Below are 17,398 nucleotides of genomic sequence, written 5' to 3'. Positions count from 1 at the left end.
GTTTTACTTAGTCCTGTGGGACTTGGGTGTGTGAATCATCTTAGGGTCTCTGGCACTTGTGTCTTTAATCACTAGTTAATTGCCTAAAAGTACCTGAACATACAGCTCTTCCCTCAGCTGTTCTTCTCAAACAGACTTCTAACAGCATTTCTTCCCAACACTGCTTTAGTCATTACACAGACTTCACACTAATAGTTCCCTCCCTCCCACCGTCAATTCTCGCTTTCTACAGTTTCCTCACTTCATAAGATAGAAAAATACATCTGAACAGAGGCCAGAAATGTATTTCATTTCCTCCAGATCAGTGCTTTTCTCCTGTGATAAGGTACAGAATGGCATATATGAATGACGAGAAATCCTAAATTTAGTTTATCCCGTAAAACTCAAGAAATGGTTCATCTTCACTGGTCATTTTATTGAAGTTACTTCAAGTTTAGGAAAACAGGCACAGCAAGGGATACTCTTTTCCCTGGGTCGCAAACTGAGCAAGTAACAGCAAAAAATTGACTTACCCACTTGAGCCCACTGGCATGCAGTTACCTCAACAGAACATCCCTGTATCTGATTTATTACAGAGCACCTTGAGGAAGACCTTAATTCCTGCTTTCCTGGGATGAAGGACTTAAAGAAATACGACCTTTATTTAACTACTCTATATAAAACAATTACCTCTATGCAAATTCAAAAATGTTGTGCTACTTTTTAAAATTCTGTGAACATAAAAAGTAACTGAGTTGAGATCTGCTATATATTTTTAATACTAAGATAAAATTTGAACTGAAACTATACCAGGCACATTTTGGCAGTTAGTGTAAATCCAGCATTGATAAGCCACATGCCAGAAGATGTTTGCTTCCACAGCACAGGAGAAAATGAGTGAACACGGGCCTGGATCCAAACTATTCAACTTTTGCTTTGACTTTTGTTATCTGATCGGGTTTGGCATTTTTGATTGCCTGTGGTTAGGAACTCTGTTAACACTGGCAGATGTGTCCTGCTGTAGGCTCACCATCTGTTCTGCCTTACGAGGTTGGCCTGGGATGGGCTTTGTCACCTCCTGTTTATCAGTTGTTCTCTGATGTGCCCCTCTTAGATCGTGAGGAGGGAGTTATCTGATCAGGTGGCCTGATCTGAGCTAAGCAGGCAGGGGAGAACAGGTCGGTTTTTCAACCCACTCCTTTATCAGTTGGTGGGCAATGGCTAACTTGGGGGGCAACCAGAATGGGACAGCCCCACTCTGTTGTTGATTAGATGGGTTGTTTCTCCTCAGGACTGTGGCCACCTCATCACGACTGAACCAGGCAGCTGCTTCTAGTTCTCTCAAGTTCACCTGGAGCTGAAAGACATAAGGAAAAACAGGATATAAAGTTAGGAGCTACTTAGAGTACAATGGCCAAGGGTGAGAAGATGTTCCAGAACTGAGCAATCTTAGAAGATGGTATCTGGATTTATTCACTGGGAGATAATTCTAGATAATGTCCAGAAGCAAAATAACCATAATTAAGGGAAGAGAGTTAAGTATATTTTTTAGATATTAAAACACACACACACATGAAAAAAAATCGTGGAAGTTCAAATAGTAAAGTATTAAGAGTGGGTTGGGGATTTCCTAACAGTCTAGTGGTTAGGACTTTGCACTTTCACTGTCGTGGCCCAGGTTCAATCCTTGGTCGGGAAACTACGATCCTGCAAGCCATGCAGTGCAGCCAAAAAAAAAAGTGTTAACACTGAATGTAAGTTATGAATAATACTGTTTCCTTTTGTGCCTAAATGATTATATAACTAAAAAGGAAACATAAAAGTGTTACTCTTCTTTAAAAGATAAGTGTTAATGATAGTCAAAAGCACAGTATCTTCCTTGCAGGAAGCAAAATAATGCAAACTGCATTCTCAGTTTATTACAGAAACTGAGATAGGTTAGATATTATTGTATAGAAACCAAATAGGGAACACAACACAATCTGTTAAGACTTATGAAAGAGCAAGATGAGGTTGGATAAGACAACATCTAAGTCCCTTTCAGTCAGAAGTTCCTGTGATTTTATATTATTAGTCCCCAACATCCTGACTGACTTGAGCTATAAGACCAATTCTGAAATCATTCATTAACTTTTATATATTTATTGTGTGCCTACTCAGTGTAAAACATTGTTAATTTCCTGATGATGAAAGGTAAATTGTCTCATGATTGAGATACATATACAAGGAAGAATGGTGCTTATGTTGACATTCCTAATTTTTATGATGAATTTGCTTATAAGATTGTAAATTCCTTAAAGGTATAAATCATATTTTACACATCTTTGTATAATCTAGACAGTGCTGGACTAGGCAGGTGCTTAGTGGGTAACTATGGACCAGCTTGGATGAGGCAAAGGGTATGTCATAAGGAAAGCACCAGAACCTACCTCTGTCTGCCCTGGTTTCACAGTTGCATGACAAGCAATCATGAGTGTGCTGTTAGGAAAGGGCCAATGCTGGGATGCAGAGTAATGCAGTCTGTCCACCTCCAATCCCACCTCTTCTGCAATTTCTCGCCGGACAGTCTCTTCCAGACTTTCACCTATAAGTACTCAGATTAATTCAGGATAGCCCTGTAGCAGGAAGGGTGATGCAGATGCACCTTTGCAAAAGGAGCATAAAAGTGACTTCAAAGTCAAGGAAATACTCTTGGGAAAGGCCTAAATCTCTGAGTCTTTACACTAGGAATCAAATCTGGAGTTGGGTATCGAACTGCCAGTTCTTGAACCTGCTATGTTCGTTACACAAAATAAGAGTCGGAAAGGCTACTGCTGTCCTCAGCTTTTTAATAAAATTCGAATGCCACATGTCAGCATTTGCCGATTTTACTGCAATGGGCTGAGAAAAAAACAGCCTGTAAATATTAAATTTTAGTTAATAGAATATTAATATGTATGCTGAAATATTTAGGAGGAAGTATATTAATGTCTGCAATCTATGCATCAGAAAATAAGATGGATTAATGGATGGATGGAAGAATGAACAGATTTGTGATAAAATAAGCATAGTAATTATCGAATTTAGGTGGTCAGTATATGGGTGTTGACAGTATAAATCTTCCAATTATGCTTATATTTGAAAATTTGCCTATAAAATATTGGAAAATTATAGTGCCAGAAGGTAGTTTTCTTGATATAATAGAAAATGTGCTTGAGATTCCAAGTACTCTGGCAATAAGAATAATACGTAACTATTGAACATTCCTGGTGGTCCAGTGGTTGAGAATCCATCTGCCAATGCAGGGGACACAGGTTCAGTCCCTGGTTTGAGAAGATTCGACACGCTGCGGGGCAACTAAGTGCCACAATTACTAAGCCCGGGCTCTCGAGCCTGCAAGCGCCAACTACCGAGCCCACCCGCCACAACTACTGAGCCCGTGTGGCCTAGAGTCCTGTTCTGCAACAAGAGAAGCCCATCCACAACAACTAGAGAAAGCTGGAGTACAGCAACGGAGACCCAGTGCAGCCAAAAAAAAATACACACACACATATATGTATAATTGATAAGCTTTCATTTCCTTCAATGTTATCTGTATATGCCTAAATTCCTTACCTATATCACAAAAACCTGCCAAGGCAGAATACATTCCCTTGGGAAAGGAACTCTGGCGGACAAGCAGGCATCGAGTTCCATCTGACACCAGCGTGATCACCACAGGTGCCACCTAGGAACAGGGGATGGAAACTTAGACACCAGGGCTTTAGGGCCCGTTAATGAAACCACATAATGGGTAACTAAGGAAAGCCTTTTGACTTGGTTTATTGTCCTTTTAAAGCAATGCTTACCTGTGGATAATAGATGATGTTATTGGAAGGGCACACACGCTTGCTGCCAGACACATTCTTCTTGGTGGGCTGCCCACTTCTGCTGCAGAACTGATGAGCATTATGCCAACGGAGAAGAGCCTGAGCCTAGGAATACAAAGATGGACTTGGTACCGTTTGGAGAGAATGTGGGTTTCATCTGTAACGGTGCTGGGGCTACTAATATTTAGAGCAACTCAAAGGGACGTGCCATTCCCTTTCCAGCTCACCTACTTTAAATGGTTATTAATTATTTAAACTTTAAAGGAAATTCTCTGAACATAGTCCTCTATCATTTTAAGTATGAAATTTTTTTAACATTTTAAACGTATTATATATTATTTTTTTAAAGTATCAGAATAAACACCTATGTACTTTTTACACAGCTTAAAAAGAAAACATTTTCTATATAAATAAATGGCAACCAACTCCAGTATTCTTACCTAGAGAATTACATGATTCTGAGAAGAATGCACAGAAGAGCCAGGCGGGCTACAGTCCATGGGGTCGCAAAAAGTTGGACACGACTGAGTGACTGAACAACAACAAAACACCTCAATATGTACTCCCCAATAAGTTTGGAATTTTTTTGCAAATAAAAAATGTTTAGAGATAGCTCTTTAACTTAAACGGACAATCCAATATTATATAACAACTGAATTGGGAAAAGAATTTGAAAAAGAATAGATATGTGTATATATATATATCTGAATCACTTTGTTGTACCACTGAAACTGACACAACAGTATTAATCAACTGTGCTGTACTGTGCCATGCTAAGTCATTGCCGACGTGTCTGTCTCTTTGCAACCCTAGGGACCATAGCCTGCCAGGCTCCTCTGTTCATGGGATTCTCCAGGCAATTTGAGTGGGTTCCCATGCCCTCTGCCAGGGGAATCTTCCTGACCCAGGGACTGAGCCTGAGTCTCTTATTCTCCTGTGTAAGTAGGTGGGTTCTTTATCACTAGTGCCACCTGGGAAGCCCAATTAAATGGACAGTCAAAAGCCATTTCAGCAAGTGAAATCCAAAGGTGGAGAATAAGTCATTAGGGCAATGTAGAGTAACTTCTCACCATATGTATGTCATGCTGTGGGTCATTAAAAATGTTTATAAGGCCTATAGATCATAGTGCCATAGATCTATACACCCTTAGGAGAAAAAGGTACTGACAAAAAACAGGGTAAAAGAAGAAGAAACACAGTGTCCTTTCTCCAAAGTCTATGATCTGCAAAAAAGAAATCAAATCTTTCCCATATACACTGCTGCTGCTGCTGCTAAGTCGCTTCAGTCGTGTCCGACTCGGCGACCCCATAGACGGCAGCCGACCAGGCTCCCCTGTCCCTGGGATTCTCCAGGCAAGAACACTGGAGTGGGTTGCCATTTCCTTCTCCAATGCATGAAAGTGAAAAGTGAAAGAAGTCGCTCAGTCATGTCCGACCCTCAGCGACCCCAGGGACTGCAGCCTACCAGGATCCTCCGTCTATGGGATTTTCCAGGCAAGAGTACTGGAGTGGGGTGCCATTGCCTTCTCCCCGCATATACACTACTTCACTAAATTTTCTACAGAACCAAGAAATCAATTTACCGTGGACAGCAAGGAGGCATCCTTCACATTCAGCTCAAAGAGAGCCTTTGTCAGCTTAATGAAAGACCCCTGGAGGGCTGTCTCCATTTCAGCTTTCTGTAAGGAAGCTAAAATATTAGAAAAGAGAATGAAATGAAACAAATGTCAGACTTTACCTCGGGTACCCTCTCTAGTATATCGTGTTAGAAGAGTGTTTCCCAAACTCACCTAATAAAACTCAACTAGGAAGAATAAAAAAATATTCACGTTCTTAAGCCCCTACCTGGAGATTCTGAATAGCAGATGAGTGAGGCCCAGAAATCTTTTTTTTTAAACAAGCACCAGGAGATTCTTATATTCGGGCAGATTTGGGAAACAGAGCATAGTGTTTCCCAAAATCCTCTTTGGGGCAATAAGGACATTTGCACTAGCCACACGCTACCCCTGGAAAAAAGATGAAAATGGACCTTTGAGCCCCTATCTAAACCTCATTCCAGCATCATTGTATTCACAGCTGATACCCTAAAATGGAGACAGAAGGCTTGATAAGGGCCACAAGCTCTAGCAAACCAGTTCCCAAATGCAAGTCTGAAGGCTCAGAGCTACTCCAAGGTAATGTGTTTATTCACCTGCATTGATAAGAGAAATAATAATGTCATGAATTTTAAAACATTTCTTTCTTCTTAAGATATATAAAATACATGAGGGTAGAGAGAACAATATCATAAACATCTGTGTACCACCATAGAGTTGAGAAAGAAAGCATTAAAAAATATCCTTTATGTAATGATGATAGTAGATGGTAGTATTTTTTAATGTTCTTACTTAAATGCTTGTGATTGGATGGCTTCACCGACTCAGTGGACACGAGTCTGAGCAAACTCCCGGATACAGTGAAGGACAGGAAGCCTGGCGTGTTGCAGTCACAGGAGAGTCGCAGAGAGTCAGACACGACTTAGCGACTGAACAACAACTTAAAAACTGAGATTGTTTTGTATTCTTAACATGTTCTTTGAAATTTTATCATGTGGAGTCCCAAAGCCTAAGAACCACTGGGAAGTGTCCATCAGGAATAAAGTTATGTACCATTTTTGGAAGAAGACCTATTTAGACCTAGATCCAGAGCAAACCATGCTTCTTGCTCTTCTGAGCATCCAATTAGCACGGAATCTTCTAGTATTTGTGAGTCTTGTCCAAACTTACTCAGGAGCCTTTCCAACTCTAAGAAATACAAAAGGAGGGGGGGGGGGACACAGGGTTTTAATTAAGCCACAGGAGCCCATACTAGACTTATTAGAAACCATCTACTTCAACTTGAAGTAGGCACACCTGGCTCCCAGCCACTGCCTGCATGCTAATTAGCTGTGTAATTATGACCTACTCACTTAACCTCTGTTGGCCTCCATCAGCAATCTGAAGAATTTAAAGGAATTCTTTCTGTGTAATCCTGTATTACCCTATGATTATATCATGAAAGGGGCATATCCCCTAGTTTTAAAGACACATCATAGTTAACTTACTAAAGCACTGAAGAAGAAAAAAGTGTCATACTTAAAATGGTAGACCAAAGCAGTTCTACAATTTCATCTCCAGATTATGCTGCTTTTATGGGCCAGGGTAGACTCCTCATCTGAGATCCTGGTCTGTAAAGACAAGTGCTATATTGGGATAAAATCTGTTCTGTGCATGAAGGATTCATATTTATTTGTTCATAATACAAGATTACATTGCTAACCTCCAAATAATATTTAGTACCTTCTGATAAACATCCTCATATACTTATGTACTGCCAGAAACTAGCAAAGTATTCCAACATATGCAGTGCATAATCTGGCCCTGGCAATGTATTTAGAAGTTGGCATATAGTGACACAGGGGCTTCCCAGGTGGCACAAGTGGTAAAGAATCTGCCTGCAATGTAGGCGATGCGGGTTTGATCCCTGGATCGGGAAGATCCCCTGGAGAAGGAAACCCACTCCAGTATTCTTGCCTGGAAAATCCTGTGGACAGAGGAGCCTGGTGAGCTACAATCCATGGGGTTGCAAAAGAGTTGGCCAAAACTCAGCGACGAAACGACGACATGTAGTGACATCATGTAAAACTGAAAGGTAGCATCTTGAATGCCAATTCCTAAAGGCTTAGATCTCTCTAGTTAAATTATATGATATGTACTTATTAATATATCAATAATTGTATAATATGTAATTATATGTAAATTATATATTTATATGAAACTTATATCTCAAAGCAAGTTAATTCATGTTTAGCTTTGACCCGTCTAAGGAGAAATTAAGTCATGATGCACATCTTAAACAGTTTGTGTGCACATGCTAAGTCTCTTCAGTCATGTCTGACTCTTCGTGACCCTATGGACTGTAGCCCGCGAGGCTCCTCTGGCCATGGGATTCTCCAGGCAAGAATACCAAAGTGGGTTGCCATGCCCTTCTCCAGGGGATCTTTCTGACCCAGGGACCGAACCTGTATATCCTACATTGGTAGACAGGTTCTTGACCACTGAGCAACCTGGGAGGCCCATACCATCACCAAAAAATATCCAACTGGGCAATTCAGCTTATATACTAAATAATTAATTGGCCAAAGCATTTGGGAAAAACCTGAACTCTGAAGCTGGAGGATTCTTCTCAGGGATTTAACATGGACTGACTTCTGTTCAGTGGCCACAGGCTGGTCTACTTTGGGCTTACCTAATAGGCTATGCTGGGGGGCCAAGTATTGATGTTCTGATTTCTGAAGCAAAGGAGCCAAGTTATGAAAGAGGTAATATGCTCCTGTCTGCTGGGCTTTTTTACATGCATCATCATCTTCTTTCAGTTCACATAAATACCTGTGTTTTGGAAATAATCAAACAATTACAAAACCATACTTAGTTTCCTGTACAACGTTCATCTTTGAGAATTATGTCCCTGCATTGCTCTCCCACCACAGTTATTTCTTTTTATTTATTTACATCCTACATTGCTTTAAAAAAGGATATGACTGGGAGATCATTCCCTCCTTTGTCCTACTGTATACCTTGCCCATACTTCTGTGACTGCACTTACGTGGTTCTATTTATTAATCTATCTGTCTCCTCTAAGATTGAAATCTTCTTAAGGGCAGGCAGGGTCTGTTTTAGTTATGGATCTTGAGTAATTAGCATATTGAATGGCTCAATTCAATAAATATTTGACTTGAACTTCAACAGTAATAAATATTTACTGAGTTGAACCTCAAGGTACTCTGCTAATATGCTGTGAGGCAAGAATTTACATGCAGTGGAGGGAAAGGAAAGTAAGTACAGTGATAAAACATCAAGCTGGCGATGGGAGCAGACTTTATTATTGCAGACAAAGAGCAAACATATACCTTCAGAAACCTCTTTTCAACCGAGGGATGATAAAATAAAATTTTTATCTTAAATGCAGTCTTATTTCAAGCATCTACTCTCCCAAGTGGATGGCCATTAGCTCCTTATCTCTACTAAAGGGACCACTGATGAAAGTGAAGCCATTTTTGACATTTATTTAATATGTAATATTTTCAGTAGCCAGAATTAAACTGTAGAAAAAAGAGCATCCTATAATTAGTTTCTCAAAAAAAAGAAAAGGAATGGAGCAAGTGCTGTACCTTCATTAAAGATGGCCTGAGTCTATCCTTTTAAGAGCCTCAGGAATCAGGGCAAAGTCTGTGTGATTTGGGGAGGGCTGAATGTGGACTCCCCTTCTGGGGCCTTAGGGATAATGATTTTTGTTTTGTTTTTTGTTTGTTTGTTTGGCTGTGCCATATGGCTTGCAGGATGTCAGTTCCCCGGCCAGGGATTGAACCTGGGCCACAGCAGCATAAGCCCATGAGCCTAACCACTCAGCCACCAGGGAACTCCCAGCATAATGATTTTGACTGTTGAAATCCCTAAAACAGACTCTCAGGTATACAGTACATTTTGTCGCTTAAAGTGGGAAATACAATTTACAGATATTTTCTGTGGAATCTGGGAGCTTTTGTAACACCAGTAGCATTAGCTCCGCATTAAACTACAAAGCAAAATGATAAACTTGCCCCAGTGGTGTCTTTAGAAACCTATTTTTGACTGTATGATAAAAGCAATTGCAATGAGCTCTTTGTAAACAGAAGACAAAAGGAGCCTGAGATTTTAATACTCAAGATATTTTTATAGTTATTGTGAGTGACTGTAATCTCCTGGGACAAAGACTCAGTGTATGTCAAAGGAGAGACAGGTGCTACTCAGACATTACCAAATATTAATATAAACAACAGAACATGCACTGGTGCCTTTGTAAAAAAGCAGTAAGAGTTGTACAACCTGTGTTTTGCCCTAATGACCATAAAAAGCAAAACATCTAGAAAAATAACCAGGTTAAGGTCTTAAACCCAGGGTCTCGTTGCAACTGGGACTGAGATCAAAAAACTTATATTCTTCTTGATTGGAACACGTTTTTTAGAGATGTATTTTCTTGTTTTATACCTGAAACATTGTAAATTAACTGTATTTCAATAAAAAATAAGCTATAAGGATATATTGTACAGCACAGGGAATATAGCCAACATTTTATAATAACTTTAAATGGAATATAACCTATAAAAATTTTGAATTATTGTGTTATACACCTGAAACATATAATAAATCAACTATGCCTCAATAATCAGTCACTTAAAAATGCATTTTCTCCTTTTAAGTATAATAGTATGGAAACCACAACACACTAATAAACTGTTGTTTTCTTGTTATAAAAGTTGACAAATAGTCATTCTACTGAAATTAAAATATGCAGTTAGCAATTTTTTTTTAAAAAAGGGAAATCATCGAGAATCTCACCACTCAGAGATGATCACTGTTTATCCCTTGGAATTCTCCAAACTATGTATTAATATTATCCATTTATACATATACAATAAATTGTACAATAAATACTTTTAGACTCCATCTACTAATTTGTAGCCTTTTTTCTTAAACATTAACATTTTCACACCATATTCTTCACTGACAAAATTTTATTTTTCTTATGATTATTATTCATTTTCAATATATTTAATCACCTTAACACTCATTTTTTTAGACTATTCAGTAATTCTGTTATTGTTCTCAGGGTCTCAGCCTGAGAACTGTAAATAACTCAAATGTCAATATCTAAAACAAGTATTGCAATTTTGTTTTCTCACTCTTGCTCATATAAGATTGTACATGGTTGTGTGCTTTATTTTTTTTTTTTTTTTTGGTTGTGTGCTTTTAAATTTTGGACTGGGCACTCATGTATGGGAGAGCTTTCAACATGAAAAGCTCTGGTTGTGAATGTGTCCCTCCAGAGGGGTTTTACACTTGCTTCTGCAGGTCTACAAATGCTACTTAAATTCTTTTCATAGGTTGGGAATTTGGAACTACACCACATAGATGGTGCAAATTTATACCTCAAAATTGTATGACAGCAGGCTAGTGATTTCAAATTCACAGATTTTACATTTGCTCAGACTGATGACAAAGAAGTCCTTTTTCATCCTCCTGTACTGGTGTAGATACTTTTTTCCAGACTGCCTCTCACTGAGGTTTGTTCTTGGGGGAGGGAGTTTGGGAAGTGTAGTATGCAGGGAATGGAGTTACCTACCTTATTTTCAGCAACATTAATGAACTATTATTCAATAAAGTTTTAATTCCATCATAATGGCTGTATCATAATTTAATTTCTCCCTTACTGTTCATTCATCCATTCAACAATATTTCAGTGCCTACTATGTGCCAGATACTAGGGTTCTATGCATGAGAGGTACCATAGTGGAAAAGACTATATTATTATCTTAAAAAAAGAACTTATATATAAGTATGTCAGACACTTTAGATATTATTGGAAATTTAGAAATTCTCTAATTATATATAATTTGCATTGAACATCTTTACATGTAAATCGTAATCATACGTCCTTAAGCCCCAATATAGAATTTTGAGATATGTATATTTTATAATTTTAATGGACCAAAGATAGAAAAATCAGAGCTCAGTTTGGTCAAAACTCACCGTGTCTTAGTGACATAAGTTGACAGCAGCCTACAGCACCAAAAAAATTTTCTCCTGCAAGCAGTTCCACGATACAGGGACATTGTCAGGTCCTTAGGAGAAAAAGGAATTAAAAGAAAAAAAAAGAGCATGCAATTTGAAGTAATGAATCACCAAGAGGGTTATACTTTAAGCCAGAAAAGGATCACTATTTAATATTAAGAAAAGATAAACTGAATAGAAGTCATGATCTGGCTTCTAAATTATATCTCTACTGCTAACTAGCTGTGGGATGTCAACTTTTCAGAGTGTGTGTGCTCAGTTGCTCAGTCATGTCTGACTCTTTGAGACCCCATGGACTGTAGCCCGCCAAGCTCCTCTCTCCATGGAAGTTCGCAGGCAAGAATACCGAAATGGGTTGCCATTTCCTACTCCAGGGGATCTTCCTGACCCAGGAATCGAACCCAAGTCTCCTGTATCTCCCGCATTGGCAGGTGGATTCTTTACCACTGCGCCACCTGGAAAATCCCAACTTTTCAGTACCTCTTTCCTATCTACAAAATTAAAACCTGTTCTGCCTAGCTAATAGGTTGTGAGAAACAGATAACTGTCCACTAAAAACCCTGGGGTCCTCCTTCCATAATGTGAAATTCTTGCTGGGTGGTAGTTGCCAAGCCAAGGCCTACATTTCTCTCCTCCTCTGTTTGATGGGATTAAAACTAGGTCTAAACAGTATAATGTTACTGAAAGTGATGTGTATCTCTTCTAGGCTGGCACACTTAAGTATGGGTTTGCATTCTCCGTCTTTTCCCCATCTGCTTGGATGACTTCAAAATGGCAGAGCCATTAGATGGAGGAGCCTGGATCCCTGAATCACTGCTGTTGCTGCTGCTGCTGCTAAGTTGCTTCAGTCATGCCTGACTCTGGGCGACCCCATAGACAGCAGCCCACCAGGCTCCCCTGTCCCTGGGATTCTCCAGGCAAGAACACTGGAGTGGGTTGCCATTTCCCTCTCCATTGCATAAAAGTGAAAATTGAAAGTGAAGTCGCTAAGTCGCATCAGTCGTGTCCGAGTTTTAGCGACCCCATGGACTGCAGCCTACCAGGCTCCTCCGCCCATGGGGTTTTCCAGGCAAGATTACTGGAGTGGGGTGCCATCGCCTTCTCCGCCCTGAATCACTATGTGGAGAAAAGCCATCCACCAAGCAAAGACTCCCCAGAGTAAGAAGTAAGCTTCTACTATATTAAGCCACTGAAATTCTGAAGTTGGTTACAGCAGGTAGCATTACACTAATAGACCAAGTAAGCCTAGGATTGTCTCCAGACTAATGTAGCCAAATTTCTCAGAATATGTGAAAAATGAAGTCCCTTTGAAAATGAAGAAGAATCCTGTAGATAAGAAAAATATAAAATCACAAGCATTAGGAAAATATTTCAAAAGGCAGCTATGCAAACCCACATGGATCTAAGATATTTCCTATTTTTTAGTCTTCTTGTGAGAGGAAAAATAACTCTATATCTTAAGGATCTATTCTCCAGAAAGGGACGTCTGTATATCAGTAAGCCTTTTATTCTCCATGAAAAGTACAGTTCACATTAGCAATAAAAAAGTCAAAGAAGAAATAAGAAAATCAGTATAGTTAAATAACCAAACACTCTTTTATTTATTTATTTATTTTTAAAATTTATCCAAACACCCTTTTAACTGTGCCCAAGGGAAGCAAATTTTGACACTAAATCACCAAGGAAAGTCTAAAATTTAGGCCTACTTCTCAGTTGCATAATTATGAATCACTGATGACTAATCCTTGGACAGCTTTGCCTATAATCTATATCCTAGCCATGGGTAAAATATATTTAGTAAGCAACAGTCAACAAAATATTTATTGAGTACTGACTTTATGCAAGCTTTCTGAGGGGACACAATAATGTACAGGATAAAAATCCCGCCCTCAAGGGACTCTTGCATGAGAGAGAAAGCAAATACATAGCTTTCACAGAAGGCAGATTGTGATATGTGGGCTACAAAGTATTCCAGGAGAATATTAAAAGTATAGTCTCTATTTTAATAACCCAAAGACTAGTGTGATATCCTGGAGGAAATGAATTTAAAGTTAATATTCCTATCTCAGGTCCAACTCTGAGAATGTTATTGATATGATATTTTTAGAGGGAAATTTTGAAATAATCTATTAAATGGTAACAGTAAGCACCCTTCCCCTGCAATTCCACTTTTAAGAATTTATCCTAGGAAGAAAAGGATACATACAAGATGTTAATTGAAAATTATGATAAAATGGAATAACAGAGCTGTAAAAACAAACAGATAAGAAGATAACAGTACGACAAAACATTTGTAGTAACAGAGAAAGATATTCAGAATATATTATTAAGAAAAGCAAAGAGTAGTTAGTTGGTTTAGCATTATCTAATTAATTTGTAAAGAAAAGGATATATACATATACAGGCCAGTAGAATTAATTAGATATGTATTTTTTTTATTTTACAAATGACTAGAAATCCACATGCCAAGCTATTAATGGTGACTAATTTGAGAGAGTGATATGGAGATGGGGATTAAAAAGGGTACTCATAATTTTTACTTTTTACATTTCTGCACTTAAAAGAGTCTTTTAACCATGTGTTCATATTTCTTGTACATTCCCAGGACTAACTTCACTGTGAAGCTTTCTACAGGCCACTGTTCCCAGTAGCACTCCATCACATTCCCTGAGAGTCATGGGGAATTTCTTCGGTGAGTTCTTTGAATTCCTCCGGTGATACTGTAAGAGCTGTTTGTAGTTATGACTACCGGCTAATCTGTGTGGCCCACTGTGCTTTGCTGCCTGATGTTTTGCCTAAATGTAATGCTTACTAAATTCACCTTAGCCAACTGTGGATTTATACGGCCTGCTGACTCATAAGTTAATGATCTCAGAGCTGGTAAAAGACATAGTAAAGTTCCTCATGTAGTTTTAAAAAAGAATTGATAAACAAGAGGAAGACATAATTTAACTGAGAATTGTACCTTCATTGGTATAGTCATAAATCTAGTAAAGATTAAGTCTAATACCTTTTCTAAACGGCTCCTTTTTATACATATAAAAAGCAGTGTAGACTATTTAAACAGAGAAAATTATTTCCTTTAAATTCAACTTTAATTGCATTTTCCTCTTTCAAATATGTAATTTAAATTAGCAAATTAATACAATTGTATTACAGGACATACAGAAAACAGAATTGTGAGAGCACCCATATTATCACCACATTAATATAATTTATATACTAGTCTTTTGCACATATGACCTTTACATATTTGTAATCAGTAAACATTTTTTCAATTTGCTTTCATGAAACATGTCATAAGCAGGTTTCCATCTTTTTCTGTAAGTTTTATCTATTTATTTTTGGCTGCGTAGTATTACACCAAGCAGACTTCCATCCTTACTTGCTATATATTCCCCTAATTTTAGACATTAGGTGGCTCGGATTTTAAATTACCAGAAATAAAAGACTACTAAATACCTCTGTGCTGATATTTTCTGATTACCTCTTTAAAGTAAGGTCTCCAACATAGAACTACTGGGCCAAAATTTGTTTTAAAATCATATGGTTCTACATTGCTACACTTACAAAGTTTGATAGCATCTGGTTAAAAAAAAAAAGAACTTTTATATTATATTTCGTTGATCACTATTGAGATTCAAAGTGTTTTCAGATTTAATAATACTAGCTCCCCTTTTGTAAAGTGTCAGTTTGATTTCCTGTGCTTAGTTATTTATTGTGCTTTTACTCTACTTTTGCCCATTCTAATTTTTAAAATATTATAGGATATTTACAGCATTCTCCACAATATGATCACTGAAATGCATTGTAGGAACCACTGGTGTACTGCTTTTCTCTGGGAAATTGTCATTCAAACTGAACCTCAGCACACACACAAAAAGACTCTTAACAGTCAAGAGGCTATGTGAGATTACTTTTTGGATAAAAATAAAATTTCTGATGGCCCTATATTATTTATAAATCTAATGCAGGAAAAATTTTCCTACTGCTTTTCTGAAATGGTTTGTGATTTCCACTTTTGGGGTCTTTGGTGTGATGTATTATTCAAAATGTATTGACCCAAGGGCTCACATTTGGTAAACATACTGGTCTACAGCTAGAAAACATGCTGCATTTGAAACACATCTAGTTGCTCAATTGCCCCATTAGGAACAGGATAGTTGTTTTTGTTTGAATTGGCAACTATTATTATACTTTATGCCAAATCATGCACTGGAGATAAAAATGCACTATTTACAAAATTAGTCTTAGAAGAAAATATTAACACTCTTATTTTACTTTAGATGACAAGCTCAGCCCTGCCTTCTGTTTTGTTTACAGTGCAAATGCATGTCTCTTCCAAAGCAAGAAAGGGACAGGGCAGTAAGACTTGGACTGGAGAGACTCAAACTTTTTTCCTGGCTCTCCCACTGACTGAATTTGTGACCTGGAGTTGTCACCTAACTTGTTGGGGAGCTTGGTTTCTGTCTCATTTTTCACAGGGGAAGGAAAGGGAGAAAAGAGATCTAAAGTGTATTATTACTATGTCAGATTTTGACATACCTAATTCTCAGCTCTAATAGACTATAAAATCCTTAAGGGCTGGGACTGCATCTCCCTATCTACAGCATCTAGTACAGTCCCTATCACAGAAAAAACAATACACTGAATGAAAAAGTGAATTTATTCCATTTTATAAGAGAGGAAGGTAAAACTTTGAGAGGTTAACCAATCTGAGATACAATCTAGAGAGCAGTAGATGAAAACTCAGGGCTTTCTGGCTCCAAAGGTCATGTTTTGATGAGAAATACATGAGGAAGCACCTTCTAACATTCATGGACTATTTAAGTTTTTAAGAAGTATAATTTTTAAAAAGTACTTTTAAAAGTAACTTTTTAAAAAGACTGATACAGATGAAAGTTAATATTATTTTGACTAAAAACTATTAAATAATGACGAGGCAAGGCCCTTAAGCGGAACAATTTCTCTGAACCTCCTATAATAAAGGATTCATATATGCTTCTCATCCTGTTCATCTTAACAGAAGAAAGATTCATTTAGAAAGCACTAGAGCATGGCAAAAAAGTCCACCTCTAATCTCTGTGATTACTTCTACTAAGAAGAGGCCAGGTTCAGTAGTGTTTGAGAGAGTCTTTTTCAGGGAGTCTGACTTTTGATGATTGTGGACCTCAGTGGGATGGGAAACATGGAGAATGGAGGAGCCACTGGGAAACACATTTCAAGCTCTCAGTGACCAGCTATGTGGTTGGCTTTCTAAAAAATAAATGTTCCTCCCTTAATTCAAAATAATTCAGACAATGCAGAGAAGTTAACAAATTCCATTTTTAAACGACTCTCCAAAAAAGTATCAGAAAATTATTAGCTGGAGTTAATCTGATAGCTCCAATAATTTATGATGCATAACTGTGGTTTCTTCAAGAAGGAAGAGAATCTGACAGAGAACTTTTTTCAAGTTCTCGTTCTGTCTCTTCATAAAATCTTTCTTCCAGTTAGAATCTGAATATGTTTCTCTTCCACTGTACTTACTCTGAATTCTCTTAGGGGTGCCTTCCTAGGCCTCAAGAATCCGAACAACCAGGGAACTCCAAGTCTTCCAGGGAAGTTGGACTCTTTCCTCAAAGAATGATTGCTGCCTTTGACACACTTCCCAGAATGCTCCTTGAGATGCACTCTGGGAAATGTAGTTCAATCCTCATGCCTGCTTGCTAAGCTCTCCAAAGTTAACCATGATTGTCAAAAGCATGCTTCTGCCACACTTCCCAGAATCCTCTTAGGATGCATTCTGGGAATTGTAGTTCAATCCCCAGGCACGCTGCTGTGCCCTCAAACTACATAGTCAACCATGGTGGTCAAAAGCATGATCTTCTAAGATCTAAATTCATTACCAGGAGGACTACTCCGGTAGTTCTAGCATTAGATCCGTGAAAGTGGAAGTGTTAG

At 38.1% G+C, this 17,398-nt stretch overlaps 1 protein-coding gene across 5 annotated transcripts; it reads right to left on the bottom strand.

Moving 5' to 3' along the window:
* Nucleotides 1–389: 389 nt before the first annotated feature.
* On the bottom strand, nucleotides 390–17,097 carry NUDT13 (nudix hydrolase 13). Of its 5 annotated transcripts, XM_055535764.1 has the most exons (9): nucleotides 16,985–17,097; nucleotides 11,414–11,505; nucleotides 8,094–8,233; nucleotides 6,476–6,610; nucleotides 5,411–5,517; nucleotides 3,807–3,932; nucleotides 3,574–3,685; nucleotides 2,409–2,563; nucleotides 390–1,336 (listed from the first exon to the last, which is right to left on the bottom strand). In XM_055535764.1, exons 2-9 carry the CDS (start codon nucleotides 11,494–11,496, stop codon nucleotides 1,136–1,138), a joined length of 1,059 nt encoding a protein of 352 aa, XP_055391739.1. In that variant the 5' UTR covers nucleotides 11,497–11,505; nucleotides 16,985–17,097; the 3' UTR covers nucleotides 390–1,135. The 5 variants fall into 5 exon arrangements, with proteins under 5 accessions (XP_055391739.1, XP_055391746.1, XP_055391770.1 ...); XM_055535771.1 differs by lacking the exon at nucleotides 6,476–6,610; XM_055535795.1 differs by lacking the exons at nucleotides 6,476–6,610; nucleotides 8,094–8,233; nucleotides 11,414–11,505; nucleotides 16,985–17,097 and adding an exon at nucleotides 6,215–6,427.
* Between the last annotated feature and the right edge of the window lie 301 nt (nucleotides 17,098–17,398).

Source organism: Bubalus kerabau, chromosome 1 (genome assembly GCF_029407905.1).
Source record: "Bubalus kerabau isolate K-KA32 ecotype Philippines breed swamp buffalo chromosome 1, PCC_UOA_SB_1v2, whole genome shotgun sequence".
NCBI lineage: Eukaryota > Metazoa > Chordata > Mammalia > Artiodactyla > Bovidae > Bubalus > Bubalus kerabau.
This window is presented reverse-complemented; position numbering and strand designations above follow the sequence as displayed.